General features: G+C 37.0%; 2 protein-coding genes across 3 annotated transcripts in view; one reads left to right on the forward strand and one right to left on the reverse strand.

Annotated features, from left to right (window-relative positions):
* The window catches only part of LOC122092692 (aluminum-activated malate transporter 9-like), a 4,771-nt gene extending 2,020 nt beyond the window's left edge, over positions 1–2,751 (forward strand). Inside the window, exons 6-7 of the mRNA XM_042662930.1 lie at positions 78–224; positions 1,453–2,751. Of these exons, the coding sequence (XP_042518864.1) occupies positions 78–224; positions 1,453–2,142 (837 nt within the window). The 3' untranslated portion in view covers positions 2,143–2,751. The remainder of the gene's footprint in view (positions 1–77; positions 225–1,452) is intronic.
* Positions 2,752–4,012: 1,261 nt separating this feature from the next.
* LOC122094228 (NADPH-dependent diflavin oxidoreductase 1) lies at positions 4,013–23,834 on the reverse strand. 2 transcript variants are annotated; one of them, XM_042664959.1, is made up of 12 exons: positions 23,508–23,834; positions 21,569–21,646; positions 21,374–21,478; positions 17,640–17,731; positions 16,946–17,130; positions 16,336–16,433; positions 14,125–14,199; positions 13,885–13,995; positions 8,979–9,113; positions 5,607–5,726; positions 5,129–5,345; positions 4,013–5,032 (listed from the first exon to the last, which is right to left on the reverse strand). In XM_042664959.1, exons 1-12 carry the CDS (start codon positions 23,643–23,645, stop codon positions 4,503–4,505), a joined length of 1,884 nt encoding a protein of 627 aa, XP_042520893.1. In that variant the 5' UTR covers positions 23,646–23,834; the 3' UTR covers positions 4,013–4,502. The 2 variants fall into 2 exon arrangements, with proteins under 2 accessions (XP_042520893.1, XP_042520894.1); XM_042664960.1 differs by lacking the exons at positions 16,336–16,433; positions 17,640–17,731; positions 21,374–21,478; positions 21,569–21,646; positions 23,508–23,834 and having other exon boundaries at positions 16,946–17,124.
* Between the last annotated feature and the right edge of the window lie 735 nt (positions 23,835–24,569).

Genomic DNA, 24,569 nt, shown 5'->3' on the forward strand with positions numbered 1-24,569 from the left:
CCCCCCCCCCCCAATTAGCATTTCATTTGACTGAAAGGGAAGTAAATTATCATTTTAACTTATTCTTGATTTTGCAGATAAGTTTTGCCATCTGGGAGCCGCCACACGGTCGTTATAAAATGTTCAATTATCCATGGAGGGACTATGTCAAAGTAAGCGGTGCATTGAGGTATTGTGCATTCATGGTCATGGCTTTGCATGGATGTATACTGTCAGAAATACAGGTGGGTATGTCTTCTCGTCCCTATAGTTATCAAATATACCATATGTTTTTGTCATGTCTTAGGGCTACTTTTTGTTTGTGTTAAACGATGTATAATCCTTCTTGGGAAGTTTGTCTTAAATGTCTATTGCCGTAACATGTCTTTGTTGTACAAGTCATGAGAAACACTTAACCATTATTAGTACTAAGCCAAGTTGTTGGCTCAATCGCTTGGAAATCAATTTTTGTGACTGCAGATTTTTGGTACTTCTTTCTATAGACTTAAAAATCTTGTATTTTGACCCAAGGTGTAATTGTTCTTCACTCACTGTTCAAGCATGACTGTTCTATCAGACTAGAAGTTCTATCTATGAAGTTATTCATCGTATATCTTTTTCCTATTTGGTCATATGACCAGATGGCATCACCTACTATGAAGTTATTCCCTTTTTAATTTGACAGTGCTCTCTGCTGCTTACCTACCAAGAGAGGTGGATATAGTTGCTTTCTGCAAATTTTAAGTGCAAAGGTGCTAGGAGACTTCAATATCTCTTAGAATATGACTTATGAAATGAATCACATTTACCTGAGTTTGTCTTGCTTTGTATTTTATGTCTCATGTATCTCTTAATTGAACATCAGTGAAATAACTGAAATCATCTATATATCTGACTGTGGTATCACTGAATTGTTTTCTTTTACAAGGGTTTTTCTGTACACTTGATCATGTTTTTTGTATTGCTAGTGCTTTAGGGGGTTCTGTTCATCCTTTCCTTTGTACTCCCATTATTTAATAAGTTTTGTTCTTCTACCCCAAAATAGATTTTGCTTCTTTGAATTTTTATCCAAGGGCTAATCTTAAAGAATTTTGGCCCTGAGACATCTTTTCTGTTGGCGGCATATATCATATAGATATTTAACAACTTGACAGCACATGCAGCCATGAAGATGAAGGATAAGTAATATTTGTTCAGGTCTCTAGGTTAATTAATCCATTATGATATATTACCAAAAAAAAAAAGTCCATTATGATACATGCTCATTGCTTAGCACCTTTTTTTTTTTTTTTTTTGGGTTGGGGGTGGGGAGGGGGGAGTGAAGGAGCTAATGAGAAATAATTATGTTCAAATGCATTTAACTGATACATCTGATGCATTTTATTAGATCAGTGAAATGTATTTTTTCTTTTCTTCACCCTCTATCCTTACTGGAGTCGTCCTACCTTGTTATGTCAAAATTTATGTATACAGGCACCCCCAGAACGAAGAGAAGTCTTTCATAAGGAGCTGCTGAAAGTAGGTACCGAAGGTGCTAAATTGTTACGTGAACTTGGCAACAAAGTAAAAAAAATGGAGAAGTTGAGCCCTGGAGACATACTGGCAGGGGTACATGAAGCAGCAGAAGAATTGCAGAAGAAGATAGATCAAAAATCATATCTTCTCGTTAACTCTGAGAGCTGGGAAATCGGAAAACGACCAACAGAAGACTTGGAAAATCCTGAGGATGCTCTCAATAATCTAAATGATGAGAAAAGGCACCTGGGGTTCAAATCCCTCAGTGAAACTGTGCTGGATATTAGATCATTCCCTCAGTCAAAAACCTGGGATATTCGAAATGGTAAAACAATTGTGAACTCCTCTCTGCCTCCAGGTCCCTCAGACAACATGTTCAAATCATTGCCTTCACGTTTCTCAATCAATCCTCATGGTGTTGTTCTTATTGAAGAAGAATCCAAAACATATGAAAGCGCAAGTGCCTTGTCTTTGGCAACATTTGCTTCACTCTTGATCGAATTTGTTGCAAGGCTTCAAAATCTTGTTGATTCATTTGAAGAACTTAGTGAGAAAGCAAAATTTAAGGAACCCATTGAGGAACCTGCAGCAACAGAGGTAGTTGGGTTTTGGAGAAGATTGTCTAGATGCTTCTGGTTCAAGAATTGAGATCTGGACACCTCTTGATTCAAGTATCAAGATCATTAACTCAGTGCCATAATGAAGCCCAGACAGATTACAAGGTTGATCCAGCCCATGCTACTATTACTTATAAAAATGGCTATAGTTGAATGAAAACGAAATCCCACTGGGTTATTTATTGTTGGCTACCCTGGCTGATTTGTTACAGCTGGTGTTTCTCAGAAGGACAAGGAGCTCTCCAGTTATAATTTCAACGAAAACTGTTGGACTAACAGTGATGTAACCAAGGGAATAAAAGTTTTGCCATCAAAGAAACTAACTGGATAGATATGCAAGAGAAATTTGCCTTTTTAAGTGCAAATCTGGATGAACAGAACAATATGATATAATGGTTGATGAGATTTTTACAGGAACACTTGGTGAGCCCAGCAAACAGGACAGGAGTTAAGATGGAACACCCCCCCCCCCTATTTCGGTCTTGTATTAATGAAATCAGGTCGTATTGAACCGGCAGCAAGCCAGAATAAAATGAATCAATGTATCACTCACTGTTTCTCAACTCTTGTTTATTTTGATTGCAGAGATGTATGCTAAACATTTAAACTAAAGAAAGCTAAAAGCCAGATTAGAAGGTGATGGATGATGACCATCAGTGCGTATTTAACCTTCTCCCCCTCCCCAATCCCGAGTATGGATCAGATCCTCATACGAGTACGGTGTTTGATCCCCACTTAGATTTTATTTAATCTCTCTCTTCTTTTAATTGGCTTTTATTTTGAGTGGAATATAAATGTGAATCAAACACCATACGAGAATCATTGTCAGGATTGGACCTGATCTAGAATCCCCAACACCAAAAAGAAGAGGACCTTGGTTCTTTCAGTCTCCGCGAGTAACCTTGTTTACGTGACTTTTTACCCTTTTTTTGGTTTTTAAAGCAAGCATTAAGCTAAATACTCCTCATTCGCACTCGGATCTTATATCTCCCTCACCCTTTATCGGCATAATTGATATTTGGTAAATTTTCGATCATATGACAGGTTGAAACCTTAAAATTTGACACGTAACCAATCAAGAGATCCATCTATATATGCAACTATTAGAGTTAGTCACATCTGCCCTCCTTATAGTCAAGATGAAGCATGATTTAGGGGTAATACTGGAGGGTGGGGATCCATGCCCGGGTGTTCTAGACCGTCAGATGTGTGCTGCCACTCCTATTGTGCCATAGAGGAGCCACTCCTATTGTGCCATAGAGGAGCCGGATTCATACCGGAGGATCCTAATGCCTATTCTAACAAATTTGACTTTTGAATGACTATTTAATTGCTTATATCATTCTACCAAAAAAAAAATTTGCTTATTTTATAATTATATAAATTACTTTTTGCCCATATTAAAAACTGCACTTTTTATTCACCAAATTTTAATTTCAATAATATTATTCATATTTCAAACATTAGATAAGGTATAAAGCTATATAAAATTAAAAATTAAAAATTAAAAAATACCATAAAAAGGAAGATAACTCGTCGAAATTCCTGAGCATTTCAGATTATTCTGATCAAAGGTCTGTTTGAATAAGATTATCAATTTATAAATGAGTAAATTTTCAAAAAAAATTCAACCCACTGCTTAGAGTTTGTCCTTTTTAAGACCTTGGGAAGGGTTTGCACTTTAATCCTCAACGCTCCAAGAAAATAGCAATCATGACAAGAAAAACCAAGGGAAACGAGAGAAAATTGGAGCCTTTCCACTTTTGAGGGAGAAGTGGAAATGCTGCAAATTGGAACTTTTCCACTTTTCATAGAGAAAAAAAGTGTGAACTACTACTAATCTACGCATTTGATCATCTTTCTTAATGGGGCCTATAGTTCATAAAATATAAGTAGTGGAATGAATTCATGTAATCCTTAAATTTATTAACTCAAAATGTTCATAAGAAAGATTGAACCAGATGTTCCATTACACCTATAGGCACAAGTATCTCATTTCTATTGAAATTACATATTTTACCCTCCTTAGAGAAAGCACGAAAATTGGGGAGATCTTACATAGATGTTAAATGTCAAAAGGCCTTAGTTTAGCAGTACTTTAACAGTTAGAAGTCAGCAGAAGGCACTCCATTCAACTAGAAGCACGTTTCCGGATGCATTTCAATAAAATCACAGTGCATTATCTGTGTTCCTTAGGAGCCAGTCTGCTGCGGCATTTTACCTAGCTTCGACTGAATCACCATCTAACAGAACTAACTAAGTTCAAATGCAACTCAAGACATGTTAACAATGAAATTGTCTTCTCAGTTGGACAGTATTTGATAAGCCTGTCTTGTAGGCTGACCTTTCCATTTTGCTTTTAGTATGATGGGATAAACAAATCTGTCCAACTCATGACCATGCTTCCACATGGTATTTACCAGCTTTTTCCTGTGCCCTAAGCCACCTGACAGCAGCTTCCTTAGTAACCCCACTCTCTTTCATTACAATTTCCTCCAGGCATGACTGAACATCTGCAGGCATTTTGGTTGAAGAACCAGCAACATATGTGGAAGCACCAGCACTCAACAAGCTCCAAACCTTTTGGCTTTCTTTCTGCATCTTATGCTGCACATAAACCTTCTGCGGCTGGTCCCTTGAGAAGGCAACAAAGAAACCTCCACCCTTATCTTCTGAAAGAACCCCACCTCTTTGTGCATGAGACAACCAAAAATCTCTGTACAGGAAATCATTTTCCTCATTTCGGCACCCAAAGAAGAACAACACTGGACCAGTTGACCCAGATGCACTTTGTATTGCTCTTTCCTCGACAAATCCACGAAAAGGTGCACAACCAGTTCCTGGTCCAATGAGGAGGAGGGGGAGTGATGGCAATGGGGGAGGAAGAGAACCCTTTTGGAACCACACTGGAACATGAACTCCTGTCCATGACCAAAAAGCCAATTAGATCAAATACAAGATGCCTATGCAACAACTTTATTCATGACACTTGAAAAGAACTCAGTATGTAAACATACTTTCTTGAGGATTCAGTCCAGCCAACCACGTTGAGCAGAGACCTGTTCGCTTCCTCTTAAAAGGTGTCTTCCATGATACAACATCCACGGTCAGATGCACTTGATTGGGATGTGCTGATAGGGAAGAAGAAATGGAGAAAGCTCTAGTCTTTAATGGAGGCACCAGCTGCACCAGCCACTCAAATGGCAATTGTGCAGAGGGGAAGTCCTCTAATACCTGTACAACCGAAGATCAGCTATTGAAAGATGAGAGGATAGTACAACTGAAGAGGCAATAAAAATTGACATATCCATTTTAGAAACCCATCCTGTCCACTAGAATATTAGCAGTAGCACTAAAATCTGTCCCTTTTTGTTTGTTCTTCAAAGAACTATAAAGCATTCCATAACTCATGTGCATCCTGAAATAACATACGCACAGTGCTAAGCTCGACACAGGAAAGTACAGTTTATAAATATCCATAATGAACATATGCACCTCAAGAACAGTTCTGCGCTCCTTCTGGTTGTATTGGTATAGATCATCTCTACCTTCTGGTGAAGCAAAATACTGAAGCCTCTCCTTTTCATGTTGAGCGCTTGCAAAAAAACTCAGAACCTGAACAGATGATCATGTCAGTATTTATGTTCCTTCACTGTAAACAATCATAAATATTGTCCAAGGGACACAACTAGATACTGAAAGCTTATAATAAGTTGACCTGATGTCCTTTTACATAAAGTATTTTAAAATGATACATTTAAGTTGAAAATATACAAATCAACAAGGATATCTGAATATGCCTTCGCCTTTTTTTTTCAATAAATATATGCTTTCTCATATTAGAAGTCGATACATTAGGGTATGAGATAGAAACTTCCGTCAATCAGCATTTTAAGTGTATGATTTCTTGCAATAATTATCACAAGTTTAGATTCATATCCACATTCTTTTTGACCTTTTACAAGACGAATTTTGTCCCCTCTAGGCCTCTATCCTATTATTCGGAAAAGTAAATGGATGATGTGTCTAGGCAAGCTACGGCAAGGTCATATACCCCACGATATGCTGGATCAAGCTCGGACCAGTGTCCAGATAGCTATGCAAATCAAGTTGTTATGCATGCATCAGCAGATCCAATATTCCATGAGAAGAGAAAATCAAGAGACTTATGCTAAAAGAAAGGGCCAACTGTAAAATTTTGCGGTCCCTTGTTTTTAATTCCAATGAAACACAAAACACTATAATTAAAAATCTTTCGTGTTCTTTTCTTTTTATAACTTTCGTGCACCATATGACGAAAAAACAAGGTAGTTGCTGATGAGCATTTCTTTTTTTTCCTTTTTTTTTTTTTTTTAATCTGGATGTATAATAACATATATAACTCTGACCATTATTCCTAGCAAAACAAAAAAAATAAAAAACTCTAACCATTGTGATAGAACTGTTTGCAGGAATTACTTGATGGTTGGGTCACCACGAGCTATTCACCTGCAGTCATGCCCTTTCAGGATAAAGGACAGATAGTATCAAAATGCTCAATCTCGCAAAATGTTGGAGTATTTTCAAAAGAGGGCAATAGGTCAACTTTTCTTCTTTTGTGTTTACCATTGGATAAGGGGTTCGATCAAGGATTTTAGTAGACCATTACCTAAGGCTAGAGTATGAGTCTCTAATCTAAGGAATTTAGGTTTTGATTGTAGTAAGTAATTGATCATTATTATGAATTATAGGTGTTTTTTTGGACAAGCCAAACATAACGGAGTACACGTTGATTGATTTGGACTGTGAGTGAGACTACACGATTCCTACATTATTATTTTGTATAAGCCTTCATGATTTACTGTTTTACGAGAATCTCATTATTTGAATATAATGAATGATGTTTTAAAACATGTTCTATTATGTTTCTTTGCCTGATGGTTTTGCCTCATAATTTGATTTACTGCTTTCAAAGCATGATGATTTAATTGAAACGTGATGGTTTTACAAGTATGATGAAACCCAATGTTTTATGAAATGGATAGATTATTGTTGTTGTTTGCAACCCTTCCAACAGGGGGTTATATGTTGGGATGGAATGAGGAGCATAAGAGTGAGGCAAGACCATACGATAAGGACGTGACCTCCCTGTGTGGGATAAGCGACATTCCAGGTTTGTGAGCCAAGAGCTCAACGCTCTCATTGCCATTATCGTGGGTATGATTACCAAGGGGTGAGGAAAGAATCTTACGTTAAGGACGTGTTTTCCCCGCCATAGGAACACGGTATCCAGCTTTATGAGCCAAGAGCCTAAGTCTCATTACCAGCGACTACTTCTTTGATTTTATGTTGTGATAGTAGTGCCACAATGAGACCCTTATGATTGAGATAATTGACTATGGACTATGGACTGTTTACAAGGACTTTGGTTTTGATAAGCAGGATCGGAAATCTGTTTTGTTCATGAAACTGCATAGTTTGAAATACTATCTTCATTTTGAGAAGCATGCGTTTTCCTCTATATTATGTGGATAGTGTTTCCCCTCATTCAGTAAGCTTCCCAGCTTACCCCTAGTACTTTTCAGATGACGTGTATGAGCAGTTGCAAATGCAATGAGTGTTTGTTGACAGTTGGTTGTGATGCTATTGGCGAGGATAATGTTGAGTTAGTTGAGGAGGATGTCTGAAGACTTTGGATTGCGATAGTTTATTTCATTTACTTCAGTGTGGAAGGATTTACTTTTGACAGTAGTTGGGGTTTTGAGATATTACTTTATTTCAGCTTGGACATTTTCATGGGTTATAATAGAGACTTAGTAGTTTACTTTAATATATATATATAGATATATTTTTTCTAAATCTTTTTTTGTGGTGCCACCAGCGCATTGATCCATAGATTTTCAGTTCCTATGGAGATTCATTATCATTTAAGACTTCCTTTGTATTTGTTCTAATATGTGATGATGTGAGATGACTTTTGAGATATTTGGTGGTTTATCATGTACACCTCATGAGTCATGACCCATTTCAATCTTGGTTATCATGATGATCCATACTCCTAGGTTGGGTTTTTGGGCATTACTCCCTGTATCTTCAGCTTCATTCCCCATGTACCTGGGTTGACTGCTTCCCATTACTTACAGGGGCTCTTGTGGGTTCCCGTTACTGGACCTGAAGATGCTCATGGGTACAATATTGTGTTCTAGCAGAAGAGGTAGCCTTATCAGAATCTTGTTAATTGGAACAGAAAAAAATGCAGGAATTGTAGAAGACAAGCAACCTACAGTTGAAGAGGTGACTGAGAGGGTATTGAGTACACTTGTTAACTGGATGCCCCTCTTGATACTGTTCATAGGTTTCAGGTTCACCTATTGTGAGGGAACTGCTCTAAAATTACATCTAGCAGTACTTTTTCTTATCAGTTAGTTGCTGGCTGATCACCTGCCTCAGTGATCATCTTCATTGTAATTGCTTCCCATCATCTCAAGAATAAATCCCTAAACCATACCTATAAAATAGGACAGGAATTAGAAGTATTCTGTACTCTAGGAGATCCATCCTTATGAAAATCTGAATGTGACAATGGACAAATATTGTGTACTCTCACACATCCTTGCACATACATTTTGTTCCAATACATCAATTACAATGTCACTTCTCAGAGACATTAAATAAATAAGGTCAACTATGACTATTGGTATCAGAATTACGTTTTCATTGTTCCATTCATCACTCAATAAATGTCTGGACATCATAGAACACTCAATAATCAGCAACCTCAATAAATAAGTGAAAAAGGCACAAGCATTAAAAAACATGATGGTGACAGAGTTAGGAGTTGCTATTATCCTAAGAAAATTAACTGTGTTGAACATACAATGTTCTTGCCTCGAAGAAATAACGTCTAGGAGAAGCTGATGCAATATCCATGGCCAATTCCACAAATTTTCTTAATTTGACAGGGGGCCTTGAGGGTGTTTGAGAAGAATCAGGCGAGCAACTCTCTCTTCCTTGGGGATGAACCTGAAAGTAAGCATAACATTATCCTTAAACTAAGAACGAAATGAGAAATGCAAGTACTCCCGCAACCAGAGGAACTTGAAAGTTAAAAGTCCATTCCTGATGATAATAGATTCAGGTCCAAAAACACAATTTGATCCATGAAAAAGATGATACCTATCCTAAAATCTATATAAAGGCACTTATAGACATTTATAGTTAAAGTTTACGTGAGTGGAAAAGATGGGGCATAGAACATCTAGTATCCAACTGGGTGTCAGAAAAATTGAAATTGATTACTGAACAATAGATATGATGCATATTAATCATAGAAGTGGCTTATTTAATAAAAATAAGCCTTGGGTTGAGTTAAATATGTGTTGGGCCTTTGATCCAATGGGTTTTAATTATATGTGGCCACTTTAATGGGGGCTTAAAGTATGGGTAGGAGGTAGGAATACAGAATTTATCAATTCATTAATTTTGGGGTCTTCTAGAAGTTATTTTCTTCTTCTTCTTCTTCTTCTTCTTCTTCTTCTTCTTCTTTTTATTGTAAAGCCTATATTGGATTAGGAATATTTTATTCCAATTCATTCACTCAAAAATATATATATATATATATATTCCAGTCTGAGTTGCCCATCTTTTTCTCATTGGTCGTCAATATTTAAGTCAATTTAGAGCTTTTTCTATTGGTTAAATGATGTAATGGGTCAGATTGGAGTTTTCCTACTGGTTGGATGATGTAAGAGCTCAAATCAGCCAATCACTGGCTTTTGGAGAAGCTATCAATATATGTAAAGCCTTCAGGCTCTCATAATAATTTGAAGAATAAAACTTTTCATTTCTCTAATCTAATTCTGTTGATTCAGACCTACCACCATGGATTAACTGGTGTTCACCTAGTGGATTCCGGGTGTACTTGGTCGACACCACAAATGAAGACTATGATGCAGCTACACATTGGGTTACTTAGGAGTTGTTTATTTTTGTGTAAGTCTTTTCTTTCCTTTGATAGAGTTCTAGGAGATTGAGTTGGGGAGTTTGTTTCAAGCTCTATTTCAATTTCAGGATACGATTAGGATTAGGAGTTGTTTGTGTTTCCTTATATATACTTGCCTGGATCCAACGATTGGGAATTGGAATGAATTAATTTGAGTTTTTAATGTTGGCTGCCAAGAGCTGTGGATGCACTAATCTATCCCCTCCCCTCAGATCTCTTCCTTTTGTCTCTGGTGCTATCCAAATTTACTTTCTCTTCTTATTGTTTCTTCTTTGTTATTATTCTAATTTATCGTTATCTCCTGCAACTAGCAGCACTAGCAGTTTGACAAGAGCGATTCGATCTCTTTCATTCCTCTTTCTTCCCTCCTGAAATTGTGTGTGGTTGTTCTTTACCAAAGGGCAACTGAAACCATAGAACCTTGGTTCCATTGTTAATCCTACAGTGAAAATCAAAGCCACAACCAGGTCTGTTTTGTAAAACACCGCCCAGATCTGTTTCAATCAATTAATCTCGACCGATAACCTGATTACTGGGTCTGTTATTGGGTGTTTCTAAGTGGCCGAAGGGTTAGGAACTCAGTTTTAAAGTTTCATTTGATTTGGAAGATTGAGGAGAGTTCCATTAATTTTCTCTAACCTGGTTCTATCGTGACTGGTTGCTGTTCCTGTCACAAGGTTGCAGATGATATACTTTCCTATTTACAACTAAGGACAGTTACTATTCATATTTCACAAAAGTCCATCTCCTTCAAAGTTCCTACTGTTTTGCCCCAGACCTGTTTAAATTTACAGAATCTTCCTTTCCCTTATATTTTATTTACTAATTTGTCCCTATTCCTATTCTGAAGTAAAAGAAGCTTTAAGGAGGATGAAGTAGCCAAGGCACCAGGTCCAAATGATGTCCCGATAGAAGTGTAAAAGAGCTTAGGAATTTGTGGTTTATCCTGGCTAACCAAAATGTTTAATAAGATTATGAGCACAAGGAAAATGTCAAATGAATGGAGGATAACTATTACGGTTTCGATTTACAAAAATAAATGTGATATTCAAAGCTGCAGGGCATCAAATTAATGAGTCATACTACGAAATGATATAAGAGGGTTATTGAAACCCTAAGACAAGAAACTACTATTACAGAGAACCAATTTAGTTTTATGCCAAGAAGATCCATAACAGAAGCTATTAACTTAAGAGACTCGTGAAAAGATTTAGAGATTGCAAGAATGATCTCCCTATGGTCTTTACTGACCTAGAAAAATCTTATAACAAAGTCCCTGGAGAGTAAATCTAGAGTACTAGAGAAGAGAAGTGTTCAAGTAAATATGTGGAAATAATTAAAGATATGTATGATGGTGCGGTGACTAGTGTAAAAAATGGGGGATCAAGGAAGTGAATTCCCAATTACAATTGGGATACATCAAGGATCACCTCTAACCCTTATTATTTGTGTTCATCATGGATGATTGAAACAATGATATTCAATATGAAACTCCCTGGTGTATGTTTTTTGTTGATGATAATGTTTTGGTGGATGAAACAAAAGCAGGGATTAACGCCAAGTTGGAGTTATGGAGATTCAAGGTAGGTTTAAAAATAAGTAGAACGAAGACAGAGGATACGGTGTGTAACTCTAGTTACACTAGGAGAGAAAATGATGTGACGAAAATTGATGAGAGGGAGATTCCCCAAAGTGACTATTTTAGGTATCTAGGCTCAATCACAAATAAAACATAGAGGACGATGTTTCACAGAGAATTAAAATAGGATGGAACATAGAAGTAATGGAGAGGTACATTTTGAGTGTTATGTTGTATGGTGCAGAATGTTGGCCAGTTAAGACGCATCATGTAGATAAAACTCAGTGTAGTGGAGATGAGGATACTGAAATGGATACGTGGCAAAACTTGGAAGGATTAAGTATGGAATTATCATAATAGAGCTGATTGGGAGTAGCTCCAATACATGATAAGCAACGAGAATTCAACGGAGGCCTTCGGATGCGCCAATAGGGAGGAGTGATTTGGTTTAGATGTAAGGAACTAAAAGAGTTAGGGCCAGTTTCTAAATGACCTTAGGAGAAGTGATGAAAAGATGCATAGCTTAGGCCTTGTATCAAGTATGACATCGAATAAAAGTTGATTGGAGGGCAAAGATCCATGTGGCCAACCCCATCTAATTGGGATAAGGCTGAGTTTTTTTTTCTATGTATTCCTATCGATCACTTCCAAAAGGGTATTAAACAGTTCTGAATATTACAAAACTACCGCTACTCTTTCAATTTGCGCTATTTGTCACTTGTCGGCCCATAGCAATCCAAATTTAAGGGTTTTTGGACCTGTGATAGCATCAGACTAAGGCAGATTCCCTAATAGTGTTTTACCAGAAATTACAGTTTTGGATTTGATATTGTCTTCAATTATAGCAGCTGATTTCTTTACTGATTGCTCCTGCTATATCCTGATTTCAATTTACATATAAGATATAGAATTCTGTTTGAAAGCTCCACCCTTCTAATTGAATTCTGGTTTCCCCCATTAGAATCAAAGTCTGTTATTTCATCTCTGTAATTGTTTACTGATTCTGTTCTTAGCTTACTGCTAAACTGTTCAGTTTAATTCTTTAACTGAATTCTGTTTAGTTACCGACAATCCCCTAAATGATTTATGCCCTGCTGATTTGTTTTATAGTTTCCTAGTTCTAATAGGTTTTCGCCATGTCTTGAAATCTGGCTGTCAGAATTACATCAGATTGTAGATCTTATCGACCAGTTAGAAGACTATTTGATTAAGGTTTCAGACAATCAAACCTTCAGGTTGGATTGATTCAAGTTATCAAGGTTGCCTAATTCTGGTCAAGTTCCTCCATTCTATTCTATTATGTGGGTAATCGGGGTGGAAGGCAAAAAGATTTTCGTACAGCCACTTACTAAGGCCCTTCTTGGTGGGAAGAATTTATTATGAGGCATGCAAAGGGGGACATGGCAACCCCAACCATTGGATAGAAATACCATCATCTGTATTGCCCATGAGGCCATGAGTCAAATTTTAGAGCCAAATTCAACCGTATGCCCCTCCATGTGTTGGCACTCTTCCCTATTCCATCTATATATTTGTTTTCAACCATTTTTCAACAAATTCCTTTCCTAATGAATTTTTTAAGCTTTATTTTACCACATGGACATTTCCTGATTGGGCTGAAACTTAATATTTGAGAAGGAGACAATAAGCCATACCAGCCCAGAAAATTTGGGCCTCAACTGATCTGCCAAATGACAGAAACTAGGGCTTCCCAAAAAGGCCTTCCCAGGTGGCGATCCATGAAACTGGAGCGCCAACAATACATTACCAAGCATTAAAATAAATAAATAAATAAATAACACTAGGCCTCTATACCTAGCACGTTTATGAATAATTAATAAATTAAAGGAAAAAAGGAAGAAACTTTAGGTCCAGCATCCCAAGAAAACAAAGTACCAGTAGCCAATGCTTCTAAAGTCAATGTTTGATGCTTTGGCCTTTATTTGCCAAAGAAGAAGCATAAGAAAATTTTAAAAAAATAATGCTAAGAAAAGATGGTAATTTTGATTAGTCACACTGTTTGCTTCTCAATGTGACAAAGATTCCAAGAGAGAACTTGAGATTATCAGTCAGTACTGCTACAATAGATGACTGATTAGATAATCTTCACAACCATTCACTAACCAAATAAAAATGTGTACCCGAGCTCACTTTGACACAAAAAAATGCACAGGAATGGAAAATAATTCAGTTGGAGATAGAAAACTACATACTGTGATCAACAAATCTGGGTTTAAATTGCAACGCCTTATGAAAGCATCTATTGCAGCAGGATTTTGACCAGGGAGAACCTCAAGAGCATCCCCTACTTGATAATTGATGCCCTGGGGGAAGAAATCACATCACTCAGTATGGAAATTACAATTGATGTTCAAATGACTCTGTGAACTTTCTCAGAAATAAAACACCACTCAGACTCTCAGCCAGAATGGAATATATAATTTACTACTTACAGAAGAAAGAGCTTCAAATTCAAAATGGCGAACATCTTTCCCACATCCTTCTCTGGTTAATTGCTGGTTTTTAATCTAATAGAGATCGATTTAAATAGAAGAGAAAAGAAATTAAATTCGAAAGCAAAACAAATGTGCAAAGCCTGAGTATCAAGAATGAGACTAGACCTAAAGTCCATAGCCGGTTACATATGGAATTGAATATATGTATAACAAACAACACTTTTACAGATAAATAAGCAAAAAAAAAAATGAAAATCAGTGCTAAGTCTGTCTATCAAGAATGTGACTTAGTGAAAATAAGCTTTGGGTTGGGTTATGCATGTGTTGGGCCCAAATGTGTTTTCATTGTAATGGTCCTATAACGTGGGTACTACGTAGAGGCTAGGTATACGGGATTAGTTTAGTGTCTTTATTTCTTTATTTTAATTGTTATTAAGTGTTTTAGTTTGGCTGGATTAGATTTCAATAAGTCTAGTCCTGCTTTGAGTCAGTTTCCTAGTCAATTTTGGTTACCTTATAAGTTAAGGATTGGATTATGCCTTTCCTTATTAATGTTTGAGTCTGCTTTTGAGTCTTCTATATAAGTTTGCTAGGGAGGCCACCATTGTACACGAATTTGATGAATACAGTTTGGCTTTTGGCTTTGGTTCCATACTGATTCTGAATGCTCCTTGCTGTGGTGATTCAGTAGGATCCCTGGCGGTGATTCCAGGAACCCTTGGTGGTGATTCTAAGGTTCGATTGGTGGTGAATCTAATCAATATCTTGCGGCGGAAAGCCCAGGTACTGTTGTTCTTTGTTTTGATTCTTCTATTTTCTACATTCAATTTCAATTCTGTTACTGCGATAATGACTTTCCTATTCTCAGTGGGATTGCTGGAACTCATACTATTACAGTTCTGTTTTTTATTCTGACTTCAGAAAACTCTTGTTGACATTATTCTAGTCACTAATATGATAACAGTTTCTGAATCTGTTGCATAAACACCATAGTCCTACTCCAAAGAGGGATTGGGTCCTTGCTAGTTCAAAGGCCAATCTAATACTGTTGTTTATTGATCTGTTATGTCCGAAATCATAGCATAAGTTGAGTTTCTGTTGGACATAGTAAATCTGAACTCCTGATCATTCATTTAACTCCTAGTTTCACTGGTTTTGAGTTATCCTAGTTCCACTAGGAGTTGTTCACATCAGTAGATTTGACCATTGGATCTGGCTGAGTTTTTCAGCTTTATACCCCTATAAAGGACCACTCGACCAGCCCTATATGCTGATCTGACTTGTTGATCTCATTCTATGTGATCTCTCTCGAAAGTCGAATCTGGATATTTTCACTATCTATTCGATCTTATTTGTTACTGGTTTTAAGCTTAAATTGGAACCACAGTAAAGGGATACTTGATGCAGATGCACTAACTTGGACTGATCCAAACCCATTTGGGTATCCAGATGGAAATGAACCGGATTTGGGTTTTTGGCTAGTAGGATCTTTTAGGAATTTTACTTATTTCTATTTTGGGATTAACATGCAAATATGCAATAGTAGAAAAAATTTATTAGGATTTAGTTTCCTAACTAATTTGAGTTTCCAAATTAGAGTAGGTCCCTTTTCATGTTGGGTTTCTTTTATTATTTATACCATGTAACCGTGCAACTAGATTTTCAGATTTTAACAAGAATTGAGTATTGAGTTGTGAGAGCCTGGTTGGTGTGTGTGCAACTTCTTCCCCACCCCATCCCCCTTCTTTCTTTGGTGTGATTTCCCTCTCTCCTCTGCAAGTCTGGGACTCTTCTCAGATTTTTTTTCCCCATCTCCTAACCAGGCCTCCACAAATATTGTGGGAATGATCTAAGAGGATAACAGGATATGAAAGCCAGGCAAATTACAATGATCAAAAAAGTATACAATTTTCATCGAGATAAAGCTAATAGGCAGCAGTTTCCAATTTATCTCATGAGATGCCTTTGAATTCAGGATTCAAGATTGAACCAGCTGGTGTACACACCAAGGTCCAGTTAGAATTATTCTTTTCACTTTATCATTAAATGAAAAGGTGAGTATTGAAGACATGAAACGATCATTTAATCATGAAAAGTGATTGCACTGAATATTAATTGGTGCAAAATGTCAAAAGAGAAGAGTTCTTACAAATCAGAAAATAAGAATGCTACCAACAAACACATAAATATAGAACGTATAACCTCTACCATTTGTAAGAAGCAATGAGGTCTATTCCTATCATGAAAGTGTCTTGCTGGGGACATTGAGCGAGCTCTCTCAATCTGCATCTCGATGCAGTCCAGGTCTGAGACAAAGCCAGGTAACATCTTTTTGTCAGTTGGTAAATCAGTATTTACATATTTTTCCAGTTCATTACACTGAATCAGATTTATCTGTCTATCAACAGGCTGTAGTCTTTCTGAGTTCAGTACAAAGCAGCATGAATAGGCGCTGCTTCAGTTCCATTCATTTCTACATAGAATCATGTAACAATTTTTTTTTTTTTCACCTTTAGAGCCAAATCAACTATTTCAGTTATTGACTTTTGTCAATTAGAAGTTTCTTAAAGGCATTTGTTTTCAGCATGTATTCGATGACTTATGTGCCATTCTTGTGACTAGAAATTTATGAAATCCCTTCACGAACAACCTCTACTGATTCTATTCAAGAACAGATATTTAGAACGCTCTAATTTTAGAATGGTGTTCGTAGATGATAACAATGGTTAACAATTGTATGAAATACTCATCAAATTGCATCACCTCTATGTATCATTGCAATTTCACTAAGTAAATTGCTCAGAACTGGACCAGTTACCTGAGGTTGTTGAAAGCAATGATTGCATTTCATCAATGTCATGATACATGATTTTAACTTTGGGACAATCCAAGACTTTCATATCAGGATCTGTAAGCACTGGACCTCTTGGAAAGATTGTAGGATTCATTTGATACAACCTAAGCCACAAAGATGACAACCAAGGATCCAGAGAGCCTTCATACCTGCAAATGGAAGCCAATGCCTATGTCACTATTAACATCACTCAAAATTGAAATCGTTGATTATCTAGAAAATACCAATACCAATCGCCCCAATAAACAGATGTAGACAACCTAGAAGCTAAAGCAAAATGTAAAAAACAAATGTAGGCAAAACCTAGAAGCTAAAGCAAAATGTAAAAAACACTACAAGCTAGATCAGATGAAAGGCATCAAACTCAACCCCAAAAACAATTCTTTTGCTCACACAAGATCAAAGCAATAACTAACAAGGAAGTACGAACTGTAAAATTAGATTATGATGAACAACATAAGCATACTGATGGGAAGGATTCCCAACAAATGTCAATTCAGTACACAAAATTTACTATAACTGCAACTTGAGGGATGTCTTAGATAACAAAGAAATCTATTTTATACTGCAAACCATAAGAAACTGAAAATTCCACAGTTAGGTTCATCAAATGTTCTATGAAAGTGAAAATGCCGTTAAACAAGATAGTAAATCATACCCTGAAGGGTGCTGATCATCACCCAGGCCTCTGTCAACTATTGCCTTTGCCCCAAGATCTGAAAGTCTTTTGTCAAGCTTCTTTGCAGCAAACTGCAACAAGGAAGAAATTTACTCAATTATAATAGTATTTAGCAAAATCAGATACTAGATACAACTCCATTCAGAGCCTTATCCCAAATAAATGGGTCGGCTACATAATCCTCTTTAGCAAAATTAGATACTAGATTAAATATGTATTTTATCTGTATCCCATCCCATTCAATACCCAGATCCATTAGTAGAAGACAACAATAACCACTCAAATGGAGGAGAGGATAGCAGTTGTTTTGTGAAATTTACTTGAGAGGATAGTTGTTGTTTTGTTGAATTTAATTCCATGTGCAGGTTGTTTGGGTTTTCTGAAACAGAGGAATAAAATGGTGTTCAATGACAAGTATCAGAGTTTTCCCCAGGATTTTTACATTTTGCTAATATTCCCAGGTGTCTAAACTGATTGGTCATTGGTATTAAGTATGACCTCGAATAGAGCTGATTGGAGGGCAATGATCCATGTAGCTAAACCAATTAGTTGGGATAAGGCTGAGTTGTTGTCGCTGTTGTTGTTGTTGTATTGGCCAGTAAAGAATTTGATGGGGCAGTTAAAGAGTAATTTTTTCTTCAGCTGAGATTCCTTGTGATATATGACCAATGTCCTTTTTTCATGGTAGTCGATACCTGAGTTTTACATGTAGAGCTTGTGACAAGAACAGAACCTGAATCGGTACCAACTTGAGGAAAAGATGAGAGAAGATAAGAGAACACAGCCCATGGTTTGAGTAGTGTAGAATACTCAAAACCCTTTTTTTTTTTTTGGGGGGGGTGTGGGGGGGGATCTATTAATATTAACCAAAAAGCAATTACAATGTAAAGACTGGGTCCACAACCCAGGACCGGCTTAAAAACAAAAGAAATAAAGATTTATGACATGAAAATAACAATTATAACTTAAAGAACCAACAAACACCTAACCGAGAAAGTCAACACCACATAACTTAACACTCCCTCTCAAGCAGGAGCATATATTTCACCCATTCCCAGATTGGAATACCCCAGAAGAAATACATTTCGAAAAATAAATTTCTTCATCACTGCATCCCAAACAAAATGGCAGTCCATTTCAATATGCTTAGTTCTCTTATGAAAAATTGGAAACTAGCAATATAAATAGTTGTATGGTTATCACAAAACATGTTCATTGGTTTGGAAACCAAGCTCTTGAACAAAGGATTTAAACCACATCAATTCAGCTACAGTGTGAGCCATTGCTCTATACTCAACTTCAACACCAGACGGGCTATTGTAGTTTGCTTTTTACTCCTCCATTTAAAAAGATTACCCCCCACCCCACCCCACCCCATCCCCCCGACAAAGGTATAATAGCCTATAGTAGATCTCCAATCACCCATCAAAACCAGCTCAATCAGAATCTAAATAACCAATAATATTGGTGTGTCCATTACAGTGATAAATAAGACCTTTCCCTGGAACACCCTTGAGATATCTCAATATAAGACATGCTACCTCCCAATGAACTTGCTTAGGTGTTCATAAACTGACTAATCACACCAACAGCAAAGAATATATCAGGTCGGGTAATAGTAAGATATATAAGTTCGTCGACTAACCAAAATTGTAAAAGAGCCTATCAAACCCATACTAGAACTTCATTTTGAGTGATGCATACAATTCCTATTGTAACCAATCAAATAGGTGATATACTCATTGTATATCAATATCATCTTAATACCTCAATGACAGATCGACAAGTGTCATGAACTTCTAAATTGCAAACACAAGGTCACAAACCACTAATTAAGTAGTTTGAACCACATGCAAGCATGCTAATAATAATTGTCACAGAGACAAGGCAACACAAGGTGGTGGCCAGGCACCAAACGCCCTGTTGCCTACGCGTGCACATGGACACGTGTAAAATATGAGATTAATGAGGGGGTTACATGTAAAAACATGAGATTTTAATATTTTGAAGGTGTAATTGTTAGGGGGTCAGATTAAAATAAGGGATTTTGATTTTTCTATTCATTTCTAGCATTTTTATTTATATGTGTACATACAATGCACTACACGGAATCAGCTAAAGAGAAGAACATGGTTGAGAAGAGGTTGATCGACAGCTCCTCTTCTTCTTCTTCCCTCTACTAACACAGGAGTCGAGTCACAAGGGGGAATTTAGGGATTCAGAGAGCTGTAGGGGAAGTCAAGGATTCAGGAAGTTGAGTCACGGGGTAGTCAAGTCATCTTCTGGGGTCCACTTCATCTTTGAGTTCCTTCTTTCTTCTTCGATTTTTATTTCTTTCTTTTGTTTTTTATTTTTTTTTAAATACGTACAATGATACAATGTATCGCAGTGTATCCAAACAGTGTACATCATCCTACCTTTGGAGGGCAAGCATCCAAGTAGCCGACCCCATTTAGATGAGATTTTCCTGACTTACTGGTGTGGTGCCTCTTTCCTTTTACTTTCATTTCTCCTTTTGTTTTAGCTGAGATTTTCCTGACTTGCTGGTGTTGTGTCTCGTCCCATTTTTCATTTCTACTTTTTGTTTTTGAATTATTGCATCCACTACAATGCTAGAAAAGGCATCAAATTTTTTTAATTCAAAATCAAGGCGTGCAAACAATAAGCATGCCTTGGTGTTGAAAAACCAACTTGTCACCAACACCGTGACAGCTATGAATGCTATTAAACGTAAATTCACGTATCCATAGCATAAGAAGGTTAATAGCATGTCCTGAACATCTTTCTTATGTTTCATTCAAAAGCAACTAAGAAAGAGTCCATCAAAGAAAACTATATGAATGATACCAGCTAATCATGAAAAAAAGCATTCAAGGATAGGTGGATAGAAAAGGAGTTGAATATTTTCTTACAGCTCGGCAACCAAATTTTTGAACAATCAGAAACTGAGAATGGGAAAGAAACACCATTTCACTGTCAATACCTAATCAAAAATTATTTGTTGCGGTCCCAATTAATCCCCATAAACACTGATAATTTTCATAATGCTAGGCAACCAAAATAACATACAACAAAAAATGTTTGATTGTCATATGCAAATCTTTAGATGGATGAGGAAAGACTACAAAGGATAGATTTAAAAAAGAATGCACACATGGAACAAAGGGGTTGGCACCAATACGTGATATAATGAAAGAAGTTGACTAAAATGGTTTGGTGATGCACAACAAACACCAATGAATTGCGACCCTCAGGTAACCAAAAGACATGGTACAGTTAAAACACCACATATTCGACCCTCAGGTGACCAAAAGACAGTTAATTATCAAAAATCAATGCATTGCATACAATAGTTCATGCATGGGGAACAGAAATGGTAAGAAGAACAAATATATATATATATATATATATATTCTTAATTCATTTCAGTAATATAAAAATCTCTTAAATTAGATATCTGTCACTAGAAAGAATTGAAATATTGGTAATATCACAGTATTCATGACAAGCACAGAAAACAATGGATGAAAGTAAGGGATTAAGGAAGGAATAGAAATCAATGAGTATTACTGAAGAGGGTAATCATCAAAACCAGGTAAAAATGAAGGGATTATTATGCAACCCATCAATGTCAATACCACAACCCAAAAAGAAATAAGTAAATAAAATAACAGTAATTTCACACTGCAGCAAAGAGAAGTCAAAATTGTTACATTGTATTTTTGATAACCAGAATCTCCTAATCCAAACACAGCATAGTGAACTCCTTCTAGCCAATGCTGGCTGAGATTTCTCTGCAGAAGATACCTCCAGAACACCTAACCATAAAATGGAAGTTAAACACTGAATCAACGTTGATATTAAAGGTTGCTCAATTCTCTCAAACACATTGACTAATAAAAATCAACCTTCATGGAATCTGGGTTATCCCCTTGTCCTGTTGTAGAAACAATAAAAATCACGATGTCTTCATCGGGCAAGCAATTCTGTGGGCAATAAAGTAATCATATTATAAAAAACCACATAATGAGAATAAAATAAATAAATAAATAAATACATAAATAAATAATAATAATAATAATAATAAAAGCAATGATAGGTACTATTATTTATTGTAAAAACTATAAATCCATAACCAATCACTTGTAATCAATAGCTCAACAGAACTAGTGAGCATTTAGAACACAAGCAGTAAAAAAATGATATCCAGCAAGAAAATTTGAGGCATAATGATATCCACATAGAGACTATTTTAACTACTTGGTTCAATCATTAGCAAGGAAGCGGATATAGCGGATGATGTGTCCCACGGAATTAAAGTGGGATGGATGAAGTGGAGAAGTGCGTCAGGAGTGCTTTATGACAAACGTATGCCGATTAAACTCAAGTAAAAATTCGATAGAACTACAATACGACCAGCTATGACTTATGGGGGCAGAGTGTTGGGCAGTCAAGAAGAGTAATTTGAATAAACTGGAGGCAGCGGAGATGAGGATGTTATGCAGAATGTGCGGCAAGACCAGGAGAGATAGAATAAGGAACGACTGTATTAGAAATAAAGTGGATGTCGCTCCGATCTAGGACAAGCTACGTGAGACCCTATTGAGGTGGTATGGTCATGTTCAACGAAGGCCTATGAATGCCTCAGACAAAAGAAACGACCAGATTCATATCGAGGGTCCTAGAAGAGGGAGGGACAGACCTAAAATGACTATTGGCCAAGTGGTAAGAAAATATACGCATATGGTATGGTTGGATTCTAGTATGACAGCAGATATTCTGTGGAGGACAAAGACCTGCATAGTCGATCCCCTATAGGGGTTGTTCCTGGGAAGTTGTTCTACTTTTACTGCTAATTTTATCTTTTCTTATAGTCTTCTACTTCCTTGTTGCCTATCTCTTTTTTTGTTGATCATATTGGATCCATGTAGCCGACCTCATTTGCTTAGGATAAGGTTATGGTTGTTGTTGTTGATGTTGTTCTTGTAATAAGAAGATTTTGAGAGGTAATTGAAAGTTGAGCATAAAAAGAGGATTTTGAGGAAAGCTGAGACTTGAGAGAGACAAGCAGTGACAGTATAATATCCCCCAACAATACTATTTAGTCAACAACAACCACTGCCACGAAGAGAACCAATTCAAAATACAACCGCCAGACAAGGTGCTAATGAAAAGATTTTCAAAGCTTAAAGTCCAAGGACTTGTTTTGAGCAGTTGGGTGACATATTAAACCTCCAAATGCAGCTTATTCTTGAATCTGTATTGAAACTGGTCTGATTCTTTGAAAGACCAGTGCAGCCAAAATGGTTATTATAACGCCAAAGCAAAAAGGGTTACCCCGCATGATCATTGTCGGACATAAATCGACAACATTAACTTGTTTGAGTTCTAGAGAACCAGGTTATTAAATATATATACTTGAAATTGTTCTTGGGACACAGTAAATAAGAGCGACTTCAGATGAGGTTCATGAATTACCAGAAGTTGATGCAACGCTAGCATCAAAAAAAATCCTGTAAAGAAGTAGCTAGAGGATAAAGGAATAAACAATCCAGATAGCTCCTAAATAGGATAAACAATTGGACTCCAAGAAGCACCAATGACTACGAACCAGCCACCATTTGGTTCTGGAAATACAACTAAGTCAACAGCTTCAGTCATCGACACTCTTCGAAACTAGAACCTGTACCTCGAGGTGTAATGTTCAATTGATTGAAACACAATACAATGGCAGATACATCAACCCTTTCCTCACATTATAAAGTGGTTCTAGAAAAAGCTTACTAATCCCTGATCGATGGTTTATCAGAAACAAACGAATATCCAGAAACAGAATAGAAAACTTACAGCATCAAATTCATCCATGGAAAGGACATGGGCAGAACAGCCCAACCGCTCCGCTTCGCGACCGACACGTTCTGCCGCATCTAAAGCATTTCCGGTCTGCGAAGCGTAGAGTATCAATAGCCGGGTCTTGTCCACCATAGCTTAGGACGATTATTGGGCAATCACCAAGAATTGCAACGACTCTAAGAAGAAGCGGTTTGAACTGCAAATATGGGGAAGTTAGGCGCTGCAGTATTTGCTGTACACCCACCCTGAACAATCAAGACGTGTTTCACACCACCATCCCCTGGGGGCGGAGAAGATTTAATAAGACGTTTACTTGAATTTTCCCGTCCCGTTTCAGGGACTTTCTGAAGAATCAATCACCTCTCGGAAAGTCGCAACCTAGGATTGCGACTCTGCCAGACTTCAATAGTTCATGCCTTCATGGGAAAAGACTATTATGATCATGTGGCTTACAATGTGCCTCTTCACAGGAAAATTTGCATCCACCTCCTCTCGTGTTTACCTTTATTATGTCCTCTTCCCTTGCGTTTTGTTCATTACGTTTAAACGACCCAACCTAGGGTTCCAACACGCTTAAATGAAGACTAACCAACCATTGCGTATATGGATCAAGGACAGAGACAGAGAAGAAGGGGGGCAAGAGGCAAGGTGCAAGGTGCAAGGTGCAAGGTGCAAGGGGCAAGAGTTCCAAAATTTGATAGAGAATGACTAAAAGGGTAATTATGAATTTTCCATTTTAAAACTAACAAGCCTCTAACGGTGTTAGGTTGGGTGGGTTTAAATGTAATAAATGAAACGCAATGGAGGAGGACATAATAAAGGCAAACGCGAGGTGGAGTGGATGTAAATTTCCCTAAATTTAAAAATAGGAAAGTGTTTTATGTGGGGGAATACACTTCCTTCCCTGTGTGAGGGCCAATGATAACACACGAGAAAACATCTACATAATTGTCATTTTCCTTTTAAAGGGGGGTTGGTTATTTCACCCTGCTTCTAGTGCAGGGCCATACTCTCTGCAAAAAACATTTTCCCTTAGGAAACAAAGGGGGGGGGGGG

The sequence above is a fragment of the Macadamia integrifolia genome, chromosome 11, assembly GCF_013358625.1.
Source record: "Macadamia integrifolia cultivar HAES 741 chromosome 11, SCU_Mint_v3, whole genome shotgun sequence".
Classification (NCBI taxonomy): domain Eukaryota; kingdom Viridiplantae; phylum Streptophyta; class Magnoliopsida; order Proteales; family Proteaceae; genus Macadamia; species Macadamia integrifolia.